The sequence below is a fragment of the Kogia breviceps genome, chromosome 6 (assembly GCF_026419965.1).
Source record: "Kogia breviceps isolate mKogBre1 chromosome 6, mKogBre1 haplotype 1, whole genome shotgun sequence".
In the NCBI taxonomy this organism is placed as follows: domain Eukaryota; kingdom Metazoa; phylum Chordata; class Mammalia; order Artiodactyla; family Physeteridae; genus Kogia; species Kogia breviceps.
The window spans coordinates 119983103-120007600 of record NC_081315.1 but is presented as its reverse complement, the minus strand read 5'-3'; the positions used below and the strand labels follow the sequence as shown (position 1 = coordinate 120007600).

At 38.3% G+C, this 24498-nt stretch overlaps 1 protein-coding gene and 1 long non-coding RNA gene across 4 annotated transcripts in view; one reads left to right on the top strand and one right to left on the bottom strand.

Annotated features, from left to right (window-relative positions):
• Window positions 1–16681, bottom strand: part of AP1AR (adaptor related protein complex 1 associated regulatory protein) — a 38463-nt gene extending 21782 nt beyond the window's left edge. For all 3 annotated transcript variants that reach the window (XM_067036491.1, XM_067036490.1, XM_067036492.1), the window contains exon 1: window positions 16173–16681. In XM_067036491.1, the coding sequence (XP_066892592.1) occupies window positions 16173–16255 (83 nt within the window). In that variant the 5' untranslated portion in view covers window positions 16256–16681. The remainder of the gene's footprint in view (window positions 1–16172) is intronic.
• On the top strand, window positions 15987–21732 carry LOC136794399 (uncharacterized). Its single transcript, XR_010841131.1, has 3 exons — window positions 15987–16269; window positions 16845–16987; window positions 21335–21732. It is a non-coding gene; the product is annotated as an uncharacterized lncRNA (long non-coding RNA).
• The last annotated feature ends 2766 nt before the right edge of the window (window positions 21733–24498 follow it).

The window sequence follows — 24498 nt, the reverse complement described above, 5'->3', positions numbered from 1 at the left end:
ACGGGGAAGGGGAAGGGTAAGCTGGGAAGAAGTGAGAGTGGCATGGACTTACATATACTACCAAATGTAAAATAGATAGCTAGTGGGAAGCAGCCTATAGCACAGGGAGATCAGCTCAGTGCTTTGTGACCACATAGAGGGGTGGGATAGGGAGGGTGGGAGGGAGACACAGGGAGGATATATGGGGATATATGTATACGTATAGCTGATTCACTTTGTTATAGAGCAGAAACACACCATTGTAAAAAAAAAAAAACTGTCCTGATATTTTGCGTTTTCTTTTTAAAATTTTTTTTAACATCTTTATTGGAGTATAATTGCTTTACAATGTCCCACCAATGTGGTAATATCTTTGGAGCAGAGGGTGGGAGGGACATGTAAATTGCTTTACATGTCCCTCCCACCCTCCCTATCCCACCCCTCTAGGTGGTCACAAAGCACCTAGCTGATCTCCCTGAGCTATGCGGCTGCTTCCTACTAGCTATCTACTTTATGTTTGGTAGTGTATATATGTCCATGCCACTCTCTCACTTCGTCCTAGCTTACCCTTCCCCATCCCCGTGTCCTCAAGTCCATTCTCTATGTCTGCATCTTTATTCCTGTCCTGCCCCTAGGTTCTTCAGAACCTTTTTTTTTTTTTTAGATTCCATATATATGTGTTCGCATATGGTATTTGTTTTTCTCTTTCTGTTTTACTTCACTCTATATGACAGACTCTAGGTCCATCCACCTCACTACAAATAACTCAATTTCATTTCTTTTTATGGCTGAGTAATATTCCATTGTATATATGTGCCACATCTTCCTTATCCATTTATCTGTCGATGGACACTTAGGTTGCTTCCATGTCCTGGCTATTGTAAATAGTGCTTGGCATATTCTAAGAAAATGGGGGCCTGAGTGGCTAGAGTGGAGGAGAAAGGCAGATAAAGTCTGAGAAGTAGCCAGGGTCAGACCATAGGCCTTTGCAGGCCATGGAAAGGGTTTTGGATTTTATTCTCAATTAGATGAGACTCACAAAAGAGAATTTTTTTTTTGTCTTTGGCATTTACTTTTCCCCCAATTATCTTTTTATACATGATTTGTTCAAATCAGATTTTAAACAAGATGCACACACTGCATTTGCTTGTTAGGCCTCTTAAGCCTCTTTAATAGCCCTCCTTCTTGCACCATTACCTTTTTTCATGTCGTTTGCCCCATAGAATTTCTCACCTCCTAGATCTGGCTGATATTTTTCCTCTTGGTATTTTTAAAGTTTTTCCTCTACCCTCTGTATTTCCTATGTACTGGTAATTTTATTTAAAACCTTGATTATATTGAGTGCACTTTTTTTAGGCAAGAACCCTTCATATGTGGTACTTGCTACTGAATCAAATCATGAGGAACTTTATTTTTGTCTGCTTCACTTTTACTGACACTAAGAATGACCTGTAGGTTCAGGTATTATCAGTCTAATCCGTCCCTTACAAAGCTTTACATCATCCTTTTACCAAATGGTTTTAGCATCCATTGATAAAATCATTTCAGCTCTGTTATTTCATTAGAAGGTACAAAAATCATGATTTTTTATTACTATCATTCCTTAAGAATTTATTAATGGTATAAAAACTTCAGTGGAAAATCCAGAATAGGTGAACTGCCATAAGTTTTAAGGGTCCCAATTAGGAAGCTATCATAATAGTACAGCAGAGAAATGATGGTAGCTTGGATCACCAAATTGAAGTAATGAGAAGTAGTTCTGAAGAAAAGGCTGATAGAATTTCCTAATATATTAGCTGTAAGAGTATATATTAAAAGGAAGAATCAATGATGCTCCTAAGTTTTTGGCCTGAACAACCAGAATGGAGTTGCCATTTACTGAGATAAAGAAGTCTTGGAAAGGAGCAGGTTTGTGTTTTTAGATGTCTTGAGTTTGACGTCCACACAGTTAAGAGTCTAGATGAGAGTCCTCTATTCAAATTCCAAGCCTAGAACATTAACATCAGTCCAAACACCCCTTGAGAGTACTTTAACTAACCCTGGGGCTACTTCTCAATCTCAGATCAGTAAGAAAACTATACTTTTCTTTCTTGCTTCAAACCTAGGAAATTAATCTTGTTTTCTTTTCCTATCCTAAGGAATGTTGGCTGTAGACAAAGATGCAATGTCAGCAATCTTTCCCCTCCTATACATATGCTTCATGTTATCACCAATACATATACATGTCTATTGTTTTTAAGGATTTTACTTTTAATCACCATGGAAAAATAGAAGTATAGCCTATTCCTGGGAGAGACAGGAAGAATGAACTATCTCTGAACAAGTTAGAAATATATGAACCAAAAATTAAAACTACAAAAGCAATACAGAATGGATCAGTTACCTTGACAAGCTGGCTCACCTTTACGAAACAGAATGGCTCCTGGGTTTTAAGACTTAAAGGAGAGATAATAAGATGACATCTAAATGAAGAACATGATAAGTAGAGAAAATGGAAGACCAGAACAAAGAGAAGCAAATGTTAGCAGAGTTCATCCAAAGTCTACCTGTACTAGGGTCCCTGGTTCAAGGAACTGAGCTGTCTGGCCCCGGTGGTAGGTAATGCTACAAGGTAATGAGTTATTTGAATTGTATAATTAACTTTTTCTGAATCTATTCTCACTAAGCACCTCCATCTCATTAGTCTTTACTCATAATGAAAGAATGTCCTTATCTCAAGATACAAGTACTATATAGTTCCTGGACGGTTATATTTTTCATTCTTAATTCCTAAATTTGCCTTTGGTTTTTTATATCTGACTCAATAAGGCTGAGAGCAAGAGCTAGAGACAAGGTGAAATCACCAATGTGGTTGTTCAAACAAAATAACTATGTATCAATGAGACAACAAAATGAGCCACAGGAAAAATCACAGGGATTAACCAGGTCTCCCAAGTACTGTGCAGTTATATTTCATTATAGTACAATACATAGGTCCTGGTTGAGAATATTTTCTTCAACAATGAAGTTTTAGTTGTGTATAAGGAGGCACTGTTTAAAAAAAAGAGCAAAGGAAAATGAGATAAAAAGAAATAGGACCATAGTGTAAAACCAGAAATTTGGTACTAACCAATTAAAGAACATTTCCAACAACATTCAGTGAAAGTTAAATCTTAGAAGGAAAGATAAAAAACAAACTGAGTAAAAGCAATGTTTACTGCAAAGGCCTGACTCTTGATTACTGTTATTTAATCTAGAGAAATAACATTTTGCTTCCTCCAATTTGAAAAACAATTAGTACTTTACTGACTTGAAGTTTCTGACTATATATGACGCTACAAAACTAAAGTGTAACAAACAGGCTATTTCTATAATGGACAGCAAAGAGAGACATATTTACTGAATACTTACAATGGGCAGGTTTGGTTAGGTATGTATGAACTTAGTTTTTATATGTATTTTACATACATTCCTTCCCACAATAGTCCTCAGACTGTAATCTTATTGAGTGGATCTTCACTGTCTAATATGACAGCCACACATGTGGCTATCAAGCACTTTGACATACGGCTAGTCTGAAATGAGAAGGTTATTTGAAATACACACTGGAATTTGGAGACTTAGTACAAAAAAAAAAGAATATAAAATATCTAACTCCAATAACTAAGCTCTTTACAACATATATCCATGATCAAAAACGTATCTTTTGTGTTTCCTTAACCCTCCTCCAAGTTTAACTGATCACAGTTCTGCAGTTAAAAACACTGATGTTCATGTTCAAATACTACTTGTGCAACTTGGAAACTAAAAAGTATGCTGATTTTACATGTAATGCTGCTCACAATAGGTGCTTTTAGTACACTCTTAGAAGAAAAAATAAGTTTGTATTATTCATAAGAAGTTTTTCACTAAATATTGGGGGTATATAAATCTGGTTACATTTAAAAGAAAATCTGGTCTAATATCTTCATCATTAACTTCTTAAGAATCTAAAAAATAAAGAATGGCCATCCTACTTTTGCTGACTCTACTGCTAGCATTTAAGTGGGTCATACTGTACAAAGCTTCCTAAATTTACTAAGAAAAATTATAAAGTCAATCAGTATACAACAATTTAAGATTTTTCTATTATGCAAACATGATTGCTTGAAAATAAAAATACAAAGCTAAAAATCATATTCTCTGCTTTCATATTTGTAGCATTTGACTAAAGCTACTGAATATCAAATTAATTTCATTTACAGGCATACTTCAGAGATAGTGTGGGTTTGATTCCAGACCACTACAATAAAGTGAATACTACTGTAACAAAGCAAGTCACATGAATTTTTTGGTTTCCCAGGGCATATGAAAGGTATGTTTTGAGCTTCCCTGGTGGCGCAGTGGTTAAGAGTACGCCTGCCGATGCAGGGGACACGGGTTCGTGCCCCAGTCTGGGAAGATCCCACGTGCCGCGGAGCGGCTGGGCCCGTGAACCACGGCCGCTGAGCCTGCGCATCCGGAGCCTGTGCTCCGCAATGGGAGAGGCCACAACAGTGGAGAGGCCCGCGTACCGCAAAAAAAAAAAAAAAAAAAAAAAAAGGTATGTTTATTATACCTATCATCCTATAATAACCTATAATACAGTATAATCTGCAAAAATACTGAATCACTATGCTGTACACCTTAAACATAATATTGTAAATCAACTATACTTCAATTTTTAAAAAAGTACATTTACACTATACTGTCGTCTATTAAGTGCACAATAGCATTATGTCTAAAAAAGCAGTGTACATACCTTAATTAAAAAATACTTTTTTGCTAAAAAAAGCTAACCATTGACTGAGCTTTCAGAGAGATCATAATCTTTTTGCTGGTGGAGGGTCTTGCCTTGGTGTTGAGAGCTGCTGACTGATGAGGGTGGCGGTGGCTGAGGGGTGGGTGTCTGTGGCAATTTCTTAAAATAAGACAACAATGAAGTTTGCTGCTTGATTGGCTCTTCCTTTCACAAATGGTTTCTCTGTTGCATGCAATACTGTTTGATAGCATTTTACTCAGTAGAGCTTCTTTCAAAATTGGAATCAATCCTTTCAAACCCTGCCACTGCTTTATCAACTAAGTTTATGTAATATTCTAAATCCTTTGTTGTCATTTCAACATCTTTACAGCATCTTCATCAGGAGTAGATTCCATCTCGAGAAACTACTTTCTTTGCTGACTCATCAGAAGCAACTCCTCATCCATTAAAGTTCTATCATGATATTGCAGCAAATCAGTCACATCTTCAAACTCCACTTCTAATTCTGCTTCTCTTGTTATTTCCACCGCATCTGCAGTTACTTCCTCCACTGAAGTCTCGAACCCCTCAAGGTCATCCATGAGGGTTGGAATCAACTTCAAAACTCCTGTTAATGTTTATATTTTGACCTCTTCCAATGAATCATGAATGTTCTTAATGGCATCTAAAATGGTGAATCCTTTCCAGGAGGCTTCATATTTACCTTGCCCAGATCCATCTGAGGAATCACTGTCTTTGACAGACACTGCCTTACAAAATGTATTTCTTAAGTATAAGCCTCAAAAGTTGAAATTACTCCTTGATCCATGGGCTGCAGAATGGAGGCTGTGTTAGCAGGCATGAAAACAACATTAATCTCATTGTACATCTCCATCAGAGCTCTTGGGTGACCAGGTGCATTGTCAATGAACAGTTGTGTTTTGAAAGGAAACTTTTTTTCTGAGCAGTAGATCTCAACAGTGGGCTTAAAATATTCTGTAAACCATGTTGTAAACAGATGTGCAGTCAATCAGGCTTTGTTGTTCCATTTATAGACCACAGAGTAGATTTAGCATAATTTTTTAAAAAATAAATAAATTTATTTATTTATTTATTGGCTGTGTTGGGTCTTCATTTCTGTGCGAGGGCTTTCTCTAGTTGCGGGGAGCGGGGGCCACTCTTCATCGCGGTGCGCGGGCCTCTCCCTATCGTGGCCTCTCGTTGCGGAGCACGGGCTCCAGACGTGCAGGCTCAGTAGTTGTGGCTCACGGGCCCGGGTGCTCCGCGGCATGTGGGATCCTCCCAGGCCAGGGCTCGAACCCGTGTGCCCTGCATTGGCAGGCAGGTTCTCAACCACTGCGCCACCAGGGAAGCCCCCGAGCATAATTCTTAAGGGCCCTAGGATTTTTTGAATGGTAAATCAGCACTGGCTTCAAGTTACAGTCACCAGCTGCATTAGCCCCAAACAAGAGAATCAGCCTGTCCTTTGGAGCCAGGCATTCTCCTCTCTAGCTATGAAAGTCCTAGATAGCATCTACTTCCAATAGAAGGCTGTTTCATCTACATTGAAAACCTGCTGTTTAGTATAACCACCTTCATTATCTTAGTTAGATTTTCTGGATAACTTGCTGTAGTTTCTATATCAGCACTTGCTGCTTTCCCTTGCATTTATAAAGATGGCTTCTTTCCTTAAACTTCATAAACGAACCTCTGCCAGCTCCAAACTTCTCTGCTATAGTTCACCTCTCTCAGCCTTCACAGAATTGAACAGTTAGAGCCTTGCTTTGGATTAGGCTTTGGCTTAAGTGAATGTTGTGGCTGGTCTGACTTCTACCCAGACCACTAAAACTTTCTGCATATCAGCAATGAGGCTATTTCACTGATCATTCGTGTGTTCAGTGGAGTAGCACTTTTAATTTCCTTCAAGGACTTTTGCTTTGCATTCACAACTTGGCTAACTGGCACAAGAGGCCAAGCTTTCGGCCTATCTTGGCTTTTAACATGCCTTCCTTATGCCATTTTTGGCCCTTTGCTCCTCCATAAAAATTGCTGGAATCAGCTTGTCAAGTTCAGTGCAACTGCTGGAATTGCATTGAATTCAGACCTTTCTATCTATGAACATGGTATTGTCCTCCATTTATTTTGGTTTTAAATGTTGTTTTGGTCTTACAGATCTATTATTGATTTATCCCTAGTTTGTTATATTTTTCATTGCTAACATAGAAAGTTAAATATGCATTATCTCATAAAAATATGCATTATCTGTTTGTTGCTGGTATACAGGAATACAATAAAGTTTTAATACAACTAACAGATAGCATTTCACATTAATAGATCAGGAACATCTGATAATACCAAGTGTTAGGAAGTGGTACAATGAAAACCCACTGTTGGCAGAAGTATAATCTGAGATAATTGCTTTGAAAAGTCGGATACGTTCTAGTAAATTTGAAGATGTGCATGAGCTACGACCCAGCAATTCAATTCCTGGGTATATATGCCTAAAGAGTCTCCTGTACATGTGTACAAAGAAACATTTACAAGAATGTTAACTGAAGTAGTTTGTAATAGTAAAAAAAAAAAAATCTTGAAATAATCTAAATGCTTATCAACTTAAGCATTGGCTTATTCACTCAATGAAACACTACAAAGGAGAAATGAATGAACCTGAGCTGCATGTATGAAGATGGAAATTTTGAATGAATATTTCAGTTAAGAATCACCACCCTAAATCAAAGACTTAATCAATCAATGTTTATTGTATTTAAAGTGACTATATCAGGGAATGAAAACACCATTATTTCCTTCAAATTAAGAAGAGAAAACATGGGTCCTCATAAAAAGCTGCAAGTGCTAGGAACCATGTGAATCCTAGAGAAATGAGTGGGGATAAATGCACAGAGAGTGAGGGAATACATGAATAATTATGCAATTAAAATTTGAGTCTAGGCAAGAAATGATAATAGCTTGGACTAGAGTGGTGTAAGAGAAATGAATAGTTTAAAGAAATATTTAGAAGATAAAAATCATCTGGTGTGGGAGATGGACTGGAAAATGAGAGATGATGAGAAGTGTCAGAATCTCAATGCGGATGTAACAGAAAAGCAGGAGTCAAGAATGGATGTACAGGGACTTCCCTGGTGGTGCAGTGGTTAAGAATCTGCCTGCCAATGCAGGGGGCATGGGTTCAATCCCTGGTCCGGGAAGATCCCACATGCCGCAGATCAATTAAACCTCTGTGCCACAACTACTGAGCCTGTGCTCCAGAGCCCATGAGCCACAACTACTGAGCCCACGTGCCACAACTACTGAAGCCACGTGCCTAGAGACCGTGCAATGAAGAGCAGCCCCCACTTGCCACAACTAGAGAAAGCCGGCGCACAGCAACTAAATGTCAGGGGTGAAAACGATAAAGGACAAAGTGATATAAGACGCTGGAAAGGCCCTCTAGGAATACACATAAAATAAAGCTGAGCTGTGAAATAACTGGTTAAAGTCCCATCATGTGTGCATTTAACTTTCATGAATTCAGTCATATGCCCCGGAGGGAAGGGTGAGGTGAGAAATAAGATGGGCAACAATTCACCATCATATTCAAGAGTGTGTATACTCAGGTGTATTAATTATGGTGACAGGTGAGCTGCTGAAACAGGTTCCAAAAACAATAATTTAAAGAAAACTGAAATCTATTTTCCCTCTTTTTAAAAACAGTCTAAAAAATAAAAATAAAAATAAAAATAAAAATAAAAATAAAATAAAAAGTCTAGAGCTCTCCAAAGCCATCCATGGACATTCCTTTATACACAATCCTTATGCCCCTGAGAGCTGTCTCTAAGTAATGTAAGTTTCTATATAACCATTCTACTATTGCTGATGATGTGAAAGTAGACTCAAACATGTAAAGGATATTAAAAAGGTAGAAAAGATAGGCTGTCATACTCCAAATGATCATGGCATGTAAAGGAATTTGGAAAAGCTTGAAAGTAAAGAGGTACAAAAGTGGCAATTCTTGCATATATATTTAGTCAATGCTGTGAAGGTAGATATCAAGATAATCTTTTATTAAGGATAAAATCAGTCTAATCAAGAATAGAATGAAAATGCAGTTTTTTATGCTTCTACATGTTATTATGGAAAGCAGGCAAATACTCATATCAAAGTGACATAAGTAAAAGATAACTAAAAATTCTCATAAATCCTATATTGTTATTGTTCCTTTTCTTCATATTCTCCTGTATAGTATCTGTTAAAATAATAGTCTTTCCTTATATCTTCTGTTTGACATTATAAAAAAATAATGAAGAACCATGGTAAACTGTTCCACAGTCTATTAAAAATTAAAAGCTTCCCAAGACTCTTTTTTTCTGGACAAAAATTGGAATGGTTACAAATAGAAGCCTGGCAAATTACACTGAAGATGATGGACACATTGTTTTTCAATTCGTATCAAATACTTCAGTGAAGATTTAACCATTCAAATCTCAAGGGATGATCCACCAACAGATTTTCCAGGTAGAACAGCATCAACATAGTGGTAATAATAAAGTAATAATATTTACTGTTAAATAAGCCCCTCCCTAATGAAGGCAAATTTAGGAAGACTGGATGTTCAAAAAATTTATTGTGTTCCTTGGAAGAGACAAATCTTCCTGTTAAACATGTTGAAGATGGAAAACATGGGTTAAAAAAAAAAGTCACTGTCCTTTAAGAGGAGCCTGATTTAGAGGAGACCAACAACTAGAATGGATCTTAGAGGTCTTTTAGTTCTTTCTCGTTCATCCTCTGTAGTCTGTGAGCAGCATCTGAAATTGTTGACCACCTTCTTCTTTCAGAAACTGTTGCCACTTATGTGTCTACGATTTTGAACGTTCTAATTTTTCTTACTTCCCTGGACAACTGAATGACAGACATAGCTATGTATTTATATTTAAAATACAGAAGTGAGTAAAAATTGACCCACGTACCCAGGAGGTTTACAGTCTAATGGGGTAGACACACAGGTAAATTAACAACTACCATGCTCTGAAAGGGATATGTTCAGATGAAGAGCATCAAAATCAGCTGAAGGAGAAAGAATTAGCCAGGCCCCCAAGTAGTGGAAAGGAATGTTTCAGGGAGCAGAGCTACCAAAGGCAAAGGGGAATGAAAAGATCAAGACTGCATACATTAATTCTGTCAACAAGTATTTACTAAACATCTACTACATACTATGTACATAACTTGGAGCTGTGTATTCAATGGTAAGCAAAATAGGCATGAACTTCTTTCTTTACACTGAGAGCGGAAGACAGACATTAACCAAATAATCACACTATTTCAGATATAATTATAACCTGAGTGGCATTTAAAAGATGAGTGAGTAGGAGTTATCTAACTAAAAAGGGAAGAAACTGATTCAAGGAAGAGTGTGGCACAAATGAGGCAAAAAAAAAAAAAAAAAAAAAAAGGCAAGAAATAGATAATGTGAGGTCTTGAAAGCTACATTAAATATTTCAGTCTTTATCCTAGAAGTATGGTAAAGCACTGAAGAAAATGGTAGGGGACATTCAGACCTTGACAATGTGGATTTGGAGGATGAGTGAAAGGGAAGAGTTTATTATGATTCGCAGGTTCATGGCTTTGGTAACTGTATATTATTTTACTACTCACAAAGTAGGACACAAAGTAGTAAAAATGGTCGGGGCTTTAAAAAAATGAAGAAAAGGAGTAAAGAACTGTGAGCAGGAAAGAAAGATGAGCTCAACTTTACAAACCGAATTTGAGGTTATGTTTGATACCCAAGGGGAAATACTCAGTAGGCAATTAAGATATTCAGGGCTCAGACTGAGATGACTGAGCTCATTAGTACGCAGGTAGTAGGTAAGGTCATGTGTTTTCCTGCCATCCAGGGAAAGTACATTAAGGAAGGAAAATATATTAAGGAAGAACAGAGTGAGATTCAGAACACAGCCCTGGGGAGTCTTCAAGGTACAACACAGAATGTTCAGGAAATTCATATCCATTTAAGTCTGCTACTGTTTTCCTTCCTAACTTCTGAAATTTCAAGAGAAAAATCTTATGCTTGTATATTTCTCAAAGCTGACAAACATGCAGAAAACCAAACTGAATCATTCAATAATGACTACTGATTAGTATATTTTAGCAATATACATTATGATAAAATATTTAAAATTCTCATTCTCTATACGGTCTCTTTAAAAAGTAAGTCAACATAAAACTGGTAGGATATATATTTAACTATGTGAGTGATGCCAAAGTTAGGGAATTATCTTGAGGAAAAAAAAGGAGAAAACACTGTTCCCTAGATTTTACAGTTCATAAATAATACTCATTCATTCAATAAACATGAGATACTAAAAATGAAGAAAGATAAAGATAAAACATAGTCCCCGACCTTGAGAAGCTCTCAACCCATACCATGGTATATACCAGGAGGCAGCAGACTACGGTCCACAAGCCAAATCTGGCCCAATGCCTGCTTCTGTAAATAAAGTTTTATTGGAACACAGTCACATTCATTTATTTACATATTATCTATGGCTGCTTTTGTGCTAAAACGGCAACGGTGAATAGCTGCAACAGAGACCTTATGGCCTGCAAAGCCTAAAATGTGTATTATTTGGCCCTTTACAGAAAAAGTTTTCAATCCCTAATACACAGCAGATTTAGGCCTGTAGAAAATATTACTGCCTCAGGGAGATAATATTGTTTCAGGGGGTTAGAGCAGCAGGGAAGGAATATTTAAGGATAAGTAAAAGCTCACCAAGAACAGGAAAAGAAGAAAAATATCACACACAAAGGCACAAGATGAGAGAACACTGTATGTTAGGAAAACAGAAACAGGTATAGTCCAACTGGTATACAGGCCATTGGGGATGTACCAAGTGAAAGAATGGCAGAGAATCCTTTCACTAATTCCCCCCACCTGTGCTGCCACGCTATGTGCACAAGGAGTAAAATCTACAATTTTAATGCTATGCTCTAAGGAAAATATAATTAGAAAATGCAATTAGGCTGGTAAAATAGATTAAGGTTATCTTGTCAGGAGTCTGAACTTCATACTATTCTGAACTGGAAGGTTATCATTTATCAAAGAAGTTAAAATACTAAGGTTTATGAATGAGTTAAGTTTTTTGAAATTAGAATAGAGTCATTGCTTTCCTTTTAATGTTATTCTGATTTGTATTCTGACATGATTTTCTGAATGAGAGAATAAAGAGTGAGATCATACTCTTTACCCAAATGCAGAACTGCATATAATCCTGAGTATTCAGATGGACATTATGTTGCATGTTTGAATGCCATGCAACTCATCACCTGTCACAGAAGGAAAAAAAGGTTGAGCAACTTAGCTGTAGGAAATAGTTGGCAGATGGAAACTGTTAAGCAAGGGAATGGCATGATCCAGTGTGGTTTTTAGAAAGCTTAACTCTACTGATAGGAAGGGGAGATGGCATGAACTGTAGATACAATAGGGAGAGCAATTTGAAAGACAAAGTTTTAGGAAGAAGCACAGAGGAAGGAAAGAGGTTCAGTATGTATTAAGGAAAGACTGAATAGCTGATTAGTGAGGACTATAAAGTTCGTAGTATAGAGACTATGAACAGAGCTGTTAAGGGAGTCCCTAATCCCTGATTAGGGAATACATGAAGCAGAGGAAGAAAAAATCTAGGGGAAAAGGAAACACGCTATTTCAGATATTTAGTGGGACACAAATATTAAATATTAGATACTTTAGAAAAGTTGATTTGAGGAGCTTTGGTACATCTAAGTATATCTCTTCAATAGGCAACTGAAAATACAGTGCTGAACCTCTGAAAAGAAGTCTGTTCAGAAGACATGAGATTTGGAAGTGGTGGTGGTTGAAACCATAGGAGTGGATGAAATTAAGGGAACTAAATAAAGAAGAGAAAAGACAGAGAAAAATTCCATATTTAATGGGCAGATAGAGTAAATATAGCCAGGACAGGAACAGGAAAATAAAAAGATAAAAGCAATGTTGCAGAGGTCAAGTGCATAGTTTCAAGAAAAGGAAGACAGGGGCTTCCCTGGTGGCGCAGTGGCTGGGAGTCCGCCTGCCGATGCAGGGGAAACGGGTTCGTGCCCCGGTCCGGGAAGATCCCACATGCCACGGAGCGGCTGGGCCCGTGAGCCATGGCCGCTGAGCCTGCGCATCCGGAGCCTGTGCTCCACAACGGGAGAGGCCACGACAGTGAGAGGCCTGCGTACCGCAAAAAAAAAAAAAAAAAAAGAAAAAAAGAAAAGACAGTTTATCACACAGAATAAAGAGCCAAGTTGTGGAGATATATGCATAAGATCTCCCAGTGAGAAAGTACAAGATAATGCACTGAGAGACAGAGCAACTAAATGTTTGTAATATTTATGTTTAATACAAAACCATGAAATATTAGTGGTTAAGGGTAAAGGCTCTCAATTCAGAGGGACCTGGGCTGCAATCCCAGCTCTGCTATCTTAGGCAAGTTAAACTTTCTAAACTTCGATTTTCAACCTACAGTGTATATAATAGTACTCACCTTCCTCACAGAATTGTGGTGAGGAATAAATGAGATAATGTAAAATACTTGAGAGCAGTGCCTGGAACACAGGAAGTAATCATATGTTGGCAGCTATTATTAAAATCATTTTTACCAGGAAAGAAAACAGCAAATCATTGTAAATTATCGACTGAAGGCAACTTTGCTGCTGGAGCCAACAAATGTTAAACATCAAGAGAGATATAAAACGTGAGCATACTTTCATATAAAACTACAGTACATCTTAACTGGAACCACTATGTGCAATTAATTATATGGTAAGATAAAAATAGGAATTAAAATAAAACACAACAAAACTTAATTGGACCTTCAGTTTGAGAAAGAAAAAATTAAGAACACAGGAAGTGTCTATACAAAGTATCTCTTGTACTACCCCCAAAAAGGAGAGCTGACCAGCAGATGGCGCCCTCTAGAATGTGTGGTAGGCAAAACTCCCTGGCGTGAAAAAGGATGACTCATTAGGATGTCTAAATGTTATTCCTTGAAGATATTTAACTCCCTCTGCTTTAACCATCAAATAATTTTATTAGTAGCAAGGTTTCTGACATACCTTAACACTGATATTGATATTCTGACTAGTCGACATATTCTAGAATATAAAATACCAGAATTCACTAATATGTTATAAATTGAAAAATAGGTAATTCTGGTTTTGAAATTGGATAGTGAAAAGTGAGTGATCTGACTCTGAGCTACCCCTGGAAATCTACAAGGCTAAGAAATCAGGCCCTGGATTATAACGTACCCTTGTGAGGCCCAGCTTAAAGCAGCCTAAAAAAGCCCAGGATTCTTCCACCTATGGTCACTACATTGACAAAGTATAAATCAAGTTTTTGAGATTGCTCCTCAACTTTTTTGCCCTTAGATGAACTGCTAGTTAAGTACCTAGACCTATAACTGAAAGAAAATCAGAACTACCAGGTGATTAAAAAAAAGGCAACTACTAAGAGAGGTAAAGTTTAACCTTATTCTGTAAACAACAATTAACTATAACCACCTTCCTCTGCATGTTTATTAGAAGCTCCTAAAATGTTAAAATGAATATAAAACAATAAGTTAATCAGAAGATTCAAGCAACGGACTGTCCAAACCTACATTTACAGATTAAAACAGAAGGATGGATAATATTATTATATTGTTTTAGATGACAGTGTCCACAACCCACAGACTCTCACTGCCGCAATAGGACTTGTTTGTTCAAGTTTTGCCCACAGCCAGAAGAGTACACATCCAACTATTATGACTTTATGACACATCTACAGACAATTAACACTCAAAATGATTCACTGATTTTCCCCTCACCCTTCCCTATGCTGTCAAGTTCATGTGCTCAGGGAGTAAAACCTGTAATTTTAATGCTAGACTCTAAGGAAAACACATTTTCAGTTTGTAAAATCACCAAGAAAGAACAAAACCCCCAAATCCCACAGACACCAAACAATGTACTCCAAAGTGAAATATAAATGATTTTTGCTTACCTAATTTGAGTATAAGATCCTATTTTTAGTTATCCTACAACACAACTACAAATGAACAAATAAAAATATTAACAAAGCCAAAGATTCTGTGGCACCTAGTTCTTAGGCAAGCCTATTTAAGCAGCTTGACTATAATGAGTATCCACGAATAAAAATTAGAAGTAACTCAGATGACTTTTGCTGACAACATAAAAGAGCTGCCATGTTCCCATGTAACAGTAATAACCCTTAAGTCAGGAAAACCAAAATACTAAAACTAGGCACAAAGTCTTCAAGTCCTTACTTTTCCATTCAAGGGACACTTAGTGTAAAACCCTAACTACTCTGCATCAGAGAGGTCACACAATGCCTGATGAACGAATGAGTGACTCATATGAGATCTACATGGCCAAAAGATCCAAATGATAAATCATGTTTTCAATATGTGTATGTTGAACATCTTATTACCTAATGATGTTGGTTAAATGGGACAGATCGTGAAAACTTAGCAATGTGTTCCAGAAAGTGCAAAATTAATGTCTTATTCCTTACATAAAGTGGTGTGATTCCGATTTTCAATTCTAAGTTTGAATTCCTGGGAAATATTTAACAACAACAACAAAGTCAATTTCTAAGGAATTTAAGTTTTACACTACCTTATGAAATAAAAAACACAAAAATGGAATAATTATAAAATTCTATTATTGTATGGATGGTGTGAGTAAAAAAACCTAGGCATATCCCAGATTTAATCAAGAGAACTTCAGAAGGACTGTGATTTCCCTAGTGTTACAGAGCTTGTGGGTAGCAATCAGGGTATGGCATTCCCCTCGAAATTCCAAAAAAATAATACGAAAAAGCTACACACTGCTCCTCTTGTTATTAACATTAAGAATCCGAATGCCCAGTAGGAACCCAGCAATTCGCAAGTATCAAAGAACTGCTCAATGTCTGAAACCTTATTTTACTCCAGCATCCAAATGACTTCTACTAAAAAATCTCTGAGACATCAACTTTTTGGAAGAGATTCTCCACCTGCTCTGTCAGAGCTAAAGAGAGAATCAAACACATAGCTACTACCAGCTTTAGCAATAAACCAAGCTCAACGTAGGGAGTGCTCGGGTTGCCGTGGATCCTGTTCTACTGACCATTCGTGTGACGGTGCCCCGTGCTTCCTAGAGATGATGCCTCCAGTTACTCTTTCCCCGCGTGATAGCGCGCCCGGCGAGAATCTCGCTCGGAGGCGGCAAGAGCGATACCCCGCCCCCTTCTCTACCTCTTTCCCAGGGCCTCCACTACGACAACCCGCTCACGCCTGTTCAGCCGTGAGGGTACCGGGGCTCCCAGCCTCCTCTAAATCATTGGGGAAGTGAAAGGGGTTCCCCGCCAGGGGCCAAATAGGAGGAGTCAGCGGGCGCCGGGCCCCTCCCCCCGGGGGCTTACCCTCCGCCTCCGCCTACTCGCTGCAGCCGCCCAGCTTCCCTGCGGAGGAGCCCGAAGCACTGCGTCCAGCAGCAGTTCCCCATTGCATGCCGCCCAGGTGCCGCCGCTCCTCCTCCTCCTCCTCCAGCTCAAAGCCCAAACCCAGGCCCGTCAGCCGCATCCGCGCGGCACGAGCCGAATGGGGGTTCGGGGACCGAGGGCGGGCCGGCCGGAGCGCGGCGGAGTGGGAGGCTAGGGCGACGGGAGGGACAGGCGCTCGGAACAAAGGCAGCGAGCGGTTACTCCAGCGGCCGCCGAGTCGCCGCTGTGCGAGGGAGGAGGGCCGGGCAGCGGGCTCTAGACTCCCTCGTTGTCCTCATGGCCCCTCGCTCGCCTCAGACCCCCAAGCTCAGATCCAGTGACCGCCTCCTGGCGCCGAAACAGGCCAGTCCCCGAGAGTCCCGCGCCCATGCCCCGCCCTCCGGCGCGCCCAGGCCGGCGCCTGGCTACCGTCTCCGCCACACCCCTGGGCTTTCCCGGGCCCCAATAGGCCGTTCCCTCGGCTGCCCCGCCTCCTCCGGCGACTGGCCTTACGTCACTTCCGCCAGCTCTGGGGTACATATCTCAATTCGTGGGAGTGGGTGTTTGTTTTGTTGTACCTTGACCTGACTAGGAAATCTTTTTTCCTTGCAGTTTCCCGCCTCTGGGTCCCGAGCGTCTCCGGTGTCACACTATCAAGGCTCAGTTTTCGAACTTTGTACCAAAGCCTTGTGAGCGGCTTACCTAGAGCCCCGGGCCAGGAGTCATCAGGTGTGAAGGGGGCACTTCTCTGTGAGGTGTGTGCTTAGGTTTTGTCTATATTACACCATAAGTGGTAAATAGAGTCAGGGAACTGACTGTGGTTGTTTTGAAGCACTAAGAATTTTTTCTCTCTGGTCTCTAGTTTGCGTTTCAGTCTCCATACTGTCAACATTGTAGGGAAGTTTATAAACAGTGCCCTACTGGCCTTATTTGTTCTGTTTAGAATCAAACCGTCAAATAATTTCGGAGGAGCAGTTGGGGTCCGGCGGAAATATGTTAGAGGGCTAAGGTTTTTCAGGGACACCAGCCTTGCCGGTCCAAGCATGCTTACCAGAACAGTAGTAGGTGGGAAGAGACAGCTACTCTGATGCGACTTGGTTTGCGGCACCCTCCTCAAGTGCTCCTTTAAAACTAGGGTTTTTTCTGTGGTTGGCCTTAAAATCGGGTGTAAGTCATGGCTTAGTAAACGCCTGGTCTAGTGGATAGGATGTTTTAATTACTAACTAACCAGACATGCCAATTTCTAGGAATATTTGTACATTTTAGAAAATTGTTATTAATGATAACATATTCTTTGACCTACTCATTTTCTTGCTTCCTGAATTCTATTCCGACGTGGGTTTCAACCTTAGCCCTGCTACTTCACTAATTTTGATTTTATTTTGGTTTTAGTCTTTTTTCGTAATCAAGTGTATAGGGATATATTTGGTCCAATAGTCTGCCATCAGTGAATGTTGGTGGAATGACTGAATGACTTCCTGAATAGTGACTGTATTTTTTTTCCTGTTTCAGCCCCTGAAATCAAGCAAATATATTTGTGAAGTAGTCTTTAAAATTTAACTCTACATGTTTAAAGCAACTGGAATTTCCATTCCAGCTGGAATTTCTATTCCAATGGAATTTCCATTCTATGGAATACTAGTCAGCAACAAAAAGGAACATTATTGATACACACACCTTAAATAAATCTGCAGGAAATTATACTGAATGGATACAGTATCACTTTCTCAACCCTACATTTGGGCATGGGTATGAAATCAGTAAAGACAATAGACAAGTGTAACACAGCTAAAGAATTCATTTATATGGCAGTTGCCCAGGCAGAATATTCAGTTATCCAGTAAGAGACACAAATAGATTATTTACAATTATGGGCACTTAATGTCAGCCTTCTAGAGAGACCCCATGTGCCCACCTTCCAGGTAATAAGACCTTTCTCCGTCTTCCCCATCCCTTTCAAAGTTCCTTTCTCTCTCGTAGTTTATCCTGAAGTCAAAGCAAGAGTTTTTCTTATAGATGCTCTGGAGTCCATCAGGATGCGGTCTGTACCTTGAACTGTCTTTTGGATTATGTGGTTCCAAATTGGAATCTCTCTTCGCTCAGAACTCCCTCTGTATTGACTTTTTTTTTTTTTTTTTTGTATTGACTATTAATCACTTTTTGTTCTTTTGAGATTGGTTGCTACCATCGTGCTGTTTTGGGGGTTAGGGGTTCCCTGCTGGGGAAGAATTCTGTGCTCCTCATTGCCACACTCATCCACTGAGTTTATCGATGTAAATGCATCCTTTTCATTCATTGGAGCATTGTTTGAATGACCAGATTTACACAGGATACTAGATATGACCACTACAACATGGAGATAATAATGAAATTTACCTTACGGGATTGTTGTCAGTATAAATGATTAAGCATTTAATCAAATGCTTAGTAATATAAAAGTAAGTGCTTAGAATAATATAATTACACATATAATTCCAATCGTGTACTCTGTATATTATGCTGTAATTATCTGTAATGCCATAAATGTAATATAAATATTAGCTGTTATTATTATCCACAGACCAAAGGAGATTTTTATCAACAAGTTATTCTTTCCTTTGTAGTTACATCCTTGGCATCCCATGAAAAAAGTTAGCTTTTTCAAAATTGCACTTCTTAGGCATGCATTCAGGCATACCCCACATTACTACTTGAGATCAGACTCTAAGAAAGTGTGGACTACTTGGGAATGAGTTCTCAAACTCTCAGGCCTTATCTGTTCCATGATCTCCCTCTTTTCCAGGATGATTGAAAGTTAGAATATCCACTGACTTACAGGGAGACCTCATCCCCTATCAGCTAGGAGTGTTTGTCTTGGGAGCCCACAATCTCACCATAACGCAATAATCCAGTATCATTATGATTCCTAAAGTCTTGTTATTAATTCTTAACTGTGTAAAAGACCAATTCTTAACTGGGTAAAAGGCCAATAGTCCAATCCAGGTTTAACTTAACCCAGCATTGCCTAGTTGTTTTGTACATATTTACCTTCATTATGAAGTGAAAATTTAGGTTCACTAAACATAGCGTCAGCTTCTGAATGCTCAATAGTGCCTTGAAAAGAGCATAGTTCCATAAAAATAAGTCCTAACAATTTGCAGGCATGTCACAGCTTAAGTTCATACTTAAAAAACAAACATTTCTCCAAAAAAAAGTCCAAGTGAAACAACTCTGCCTACCATGCACACAGCCTTTGCATTATCTTACAGAGGGGTTTAGCTCCTTAAAATCACTCTTCTCAAATGACTTTATTTCTGCAGTGGTCTTTTACTTTACATTTGCATAACTAAATAGCTAAATGGACCACCGTTTAAGTGATTTTCCAAGAACAAAGGTATGCAAAGATGGGCTTAAAGATAAAAGGGCAAGTAGAAGGGGAAATTACTTAACTCTTGGCTGAATCACCAGTGACCCGTTTATTCTGACTTTTGGGTGTGTGATGAGCTTCATTAGTTGGTCAGTACCACTGAGTACAATGCACACTGAGTGATTTCCTTCTTTGCTCATTCAACATTTACATTTTACAGAGAGGGATTAATAAGAACAGTTATGTGATTAATATGAAGTGCTTCCACTGGGTAGAGTTTGTCCCAGATCTCTCTTGCCTGTTCAGAAACTTTGTACTAGTAATTTGAGCAGGGAAAATTTAATACAAGGAATCATTAAGTAGGTAAGTAGTGGTTAATGCTAGAAGGAAACTTGAAGGTCTAACACATGTAGCTACTGCAGGGAGCTGCCACCAGCCTGGGACTGAGGAAGAGTAAAGAGGGAAGAAATTTAGACATTTAGAGGAAGGCCCTACATACTAGACATTCAGACCTCTGAGAAGACAGTGTGGATGCCATAGAAACATGCTGCCTATCATGGTGGTAACTGAGAAGCTAGATGGAAAGCTGTCTGACGGTGAACCCACTTCTGTAGGCTAGGCGGCATTCACCACTGAAGTAGAGGGCTGTGGCCACTGTGGTAATCACTGCCAGGATTCCTTCCTGCTGATCTGCTTGCCACCATATGGAGAACAGAACAGCAGAAAAAGAGTGAATTGCTTCTTCCAGCCTTGCAGTGTCCCTCTAGCACCTTTATTGGAAGATCCCAGCATAAAGCCTGCCGGCAAAGGAGAAAGGTAGTCTGCACAGTTGAGTTGTAGCATCAAAAAACAGGGCAAAGAAAGGTGGGAGATATAAAGGAAGCTTTTTAATATTGATGTGATCTGGGTTAGGAAAAAAAAAAAAACACAAGGTCTGTCTTCTTTCTACTTAAGGAGTTGGAATTTACAGTAACCTCAGAGTTTTGAAATGCCAGGCCAAGAAATTAACATAAAAGTGGTTTTGATACAGTGATGCCCTTGAGATTTCTTGCAAAGCAAAATCATATTTGGTCTGAGGGAGGGATATAACTTCCATCTAGGTTGCACAGGACTCCCGTGGATATAAAACTACACTGAAAATTAACCTGCAATCACATATTACAAACTACCATGACATAGGCATGACACAGGGATAGCAGAGGGAAAAAAATCCCATGTATTTTATAGAATAAATGTAATAAAGCAAGCAGATAGATACTCTAAAGTATGTTTAAAATAGTTAATGTCATAAAAAAGAAAGCAAGGAAATACAAGAGAATAGTTAATTAAAACAACTAATAGAAATAAAGATATTAAAATCAAACTGTAAGGAGAGATTTCTGCTTTCAGTTAAGATGTAGAAGTACATGAAAGACAAATGGTAGCAACAAGAAAAACCTCAACAAAGTTAAAATCATATTTTTCAATGAGGTCAGCGAGGAATGAAGAATGAAAGAAAACCCTGAGGAACTGCTTTTCAAAGAGAAATGAGGCATTCATAAATGAACAGAAAGCCTCAACAATTTCCCACTTGGGAGTAGGCACCTGGTCTAAATACAGGCAGATGGAGAATTAGCTTGTCAAAGATGGAGATGAGAAGAAACCAACCAAGATTTTGACAGGAATGTGGGCTTGTGGGATGCACAGGAGTTTGGAAGAAGACTATAGTAGATTGAGTTTTCCAAAATTGTCCTCAACAGTATCTTCCATCCTACAGAATCTTTCCTACAATGTGACAATGACATTCCTTCCACGGAGTGGTAGTGTTCATGGTCCCTGCCTTGAATCTGGTCAAGTTTGTGACAATGGTGAAGATAATGATTTGTGAATTCTGAGACTAAGTCATAAAAGGTGTTATAGCTTCTAGCTGGACCTCTTGGGATGCATGACTTTGCAACCCCAACTGCAATGTAAGGAGTCTAAAACTGCTGTGGTATGAGGAAAGGTCATATGGAGGTGTTCTGGATCATCTCAAGCTGAGTTTGCAGCCTACAGTTGGGATCAACCTGCAAGCATGTGATTGGAGCCACCTCTAGAAGATTCCTACTCCCTGGAGGCAGGTTACTTCCAGCCTGATTCACATGATCCCTGAACATAATAAAATGATCTTATTTCAAATTTTATTGTTTTATTTCCGTTCAAATGTCTTTGTTTCAAATGTTTAAACTGCGAAATTTGGGGTAATGTGTGATGGAGCAATAGATAACTGGAATAAGCTCCAAATTTGAAAATAAATTACCCACCTTGACAATTCCCCCCTCTCCACATACCACTTACACCCAAACATTGCCAAGAAAGCAGCAATAAGGAGTAAAGCCTGGAAAATAGATATAAAAAATATACTCCTCTACATCCTCACAATGTTTGGTGTTGTGGGCCTTATCAGAGTTGAATCGAAAAATGAGCCAAAGTTATCTGAAAGTACCCAACCTCCTCCCAACTCAAATACTTAAAAAAAAAAAAAAAAGACAGAGTTAATGTGTTGGGAGTTGGGCTAATTATGGGTGAATTAAAGCTAGAAGAAAAAGTGTGGCTTGACTCTGTTCAACATAACTTTTGGAATAATCTGAATAATCACCCTCACCCTAACTGAGGAAAGGGCTTACACTCTCTGGGAATAATCAAAATGAAACAAATTACATTTTTGTTTTCATTGCTGTTTTACATAAATAGCTGTAAATTTTTTTAATGGGCATGAAAATAAGCAGAAAAATGGGACTGTAATCAAGAAAAATAGTCAATAAAAGACTTAGAGATGACCCACCTATTCGACTCTACAGACAGGAACTTTAACACAACTGTTAGATGAAAGCATATACAAGAAAGCATGGATATAATAGGTGAAGATATATAGTATTTCAGGAAAGAAAAAGATCAAAAAAAAATAAATTTTAGAACTAAAAATTATATTGAAAAATACCAGAATTTTTTTAAAAGTATCAGTTACTCTTAACAGCAGATTTGATAGTGCAGGAGAAAGGATTAGTGAACTTGAAAATAGTGAAAAAGAAATTAATCCAGAGAGAAAAAAAGATTGGGGAAAAAAGTCAGATTGTCAACAGCCTATGAGATAATATCAGGTGGTTCAACCTATTTGTGCTTGAGTTCCAAAAGAAGGGGAAAGAGAGAATTGGTAGAAGAAGAAATAATAGCAAAAATTTACACCTGATCAAAAACATCAAACCACATAGCCAGAAAAACTTAACAAACCCTACACAGGATAAATACAAAGAATCCACATCTACGCATATCCTGGTCAAATTGCCGAAAATCAAAGATAAAAAGAAAATCTCAGAAAAAAAAAAAAGCATGGGGAAAAAAGACTCATTATAGGAGAGTAAGAACTCCATCTGACTTGTCAGAACAAATGCAAGCCACAACAGAATATCTTTAAAGGACTGAAAGAAAAAAACAACTGTCAACTTAGAAGTCTATATTTAGGGAAAATATCCTTCAACAATGAAGGCAAAATAAAGACATTTTCTGATAAACACAAACAGAATTTTTAATGCAACAGATTTTTATTACAAAAAATGCTAAAGAAAGTTATCAGGCTGCATGAGAATGATACCAGATGGACATGCAGATTTATAAGAAAGAATGAAGAGTGCTAGAAATGTGGATAAATATAAGCCACTTTTTTTTTCTTTAAAATTTTAAAAGGAAAATTGAGCTTATAAAGCAAAAAGAACAACAATGTATTGTGGGAGTCGTAGCATGTACAAGTAAAATATATAACAGTAGCACAAAGGAATGGAGAGGTTAAATGGAAGTACATGGTTGTAAGATTCTTCTATTAGCAGAGAAGTGGTTTAATATTTTAATATAATTTCAATTTCTATGGTAAATTAAAGACTCATAATAATTCCTAAAGCAGGATTTCTTAATCTCAGCATTATTGGCATATTGGACCAGATAATTCTTTGTCATGGGGTCTGTCCTGTACCACCTGTACAGGATGCTTAGCAGCATCATCGGCCTCTAGCTACCAGATGTGTTGTATCCATGTTCCCCAGTGTGACAACCAAAATTTCTTCAGTTGTTGCCAGTGTCTCCTGGGAAACAATATTACCCCTTATTGAGAACTGCTGCCCTAAGGCAATCACTAGAAGACACACAATAAAGGAAACACACACACACACAAACACAAATAGTTATAGCTGTAAAGCCAATGGAAGAGGTAAAAGGGAATATTAAAAGCAAGGAAATAAACAGAGGACTCAATCCAAAAGAGTGCAGTAAATAAGAAAAAAAACAAGGAAGAATTTATGGGACAAATGAAAGACAAATGACAAGATGGTAGAACCAACCATATTAATTATTACTGTAAATGGGCTAAACACATCAATTCAAAGGTAAGAATTTTTTTTGCAGACTGGATTAAAAAAAAAGATCCCACTATATGTTGTTCACAAGAGATGCACTTTTAATATGAAAACATAGATAGATTAAAAATAAGGATAAAGTAAGATAACTATACAAACACTAAATCATAGAGCTGGTATGATTATGTTAATGTGAGACAAATTGGACATCAATACAAGGAACATTACCACTGGTAAAGAGGGATGTTTTATTACGATAAAGTTGAATTATCAAGAAGACATAACAATCCTAACTTGTGCATGTACCTATTAATTGAGTCTGAGAATTCAGGTGCCATGTTAGACCATGTGAAGGAGAGCTGAAGTGCTCTGCCCACAGCTCCAGCTAAGCTTCCATCTGACAGCCAGAGCAAATTGCCAGCTATGTGAGTAAGGTCATCTAAGCCTTCTAGTTGTCCAGTATCTTAGTTGATATCATATGAAGAAGAACCACCCTGTCACCTTACAGAATTGTGAGAGATAATAGATTGTTTTAAGTCACTGCATTTTGGGGTGA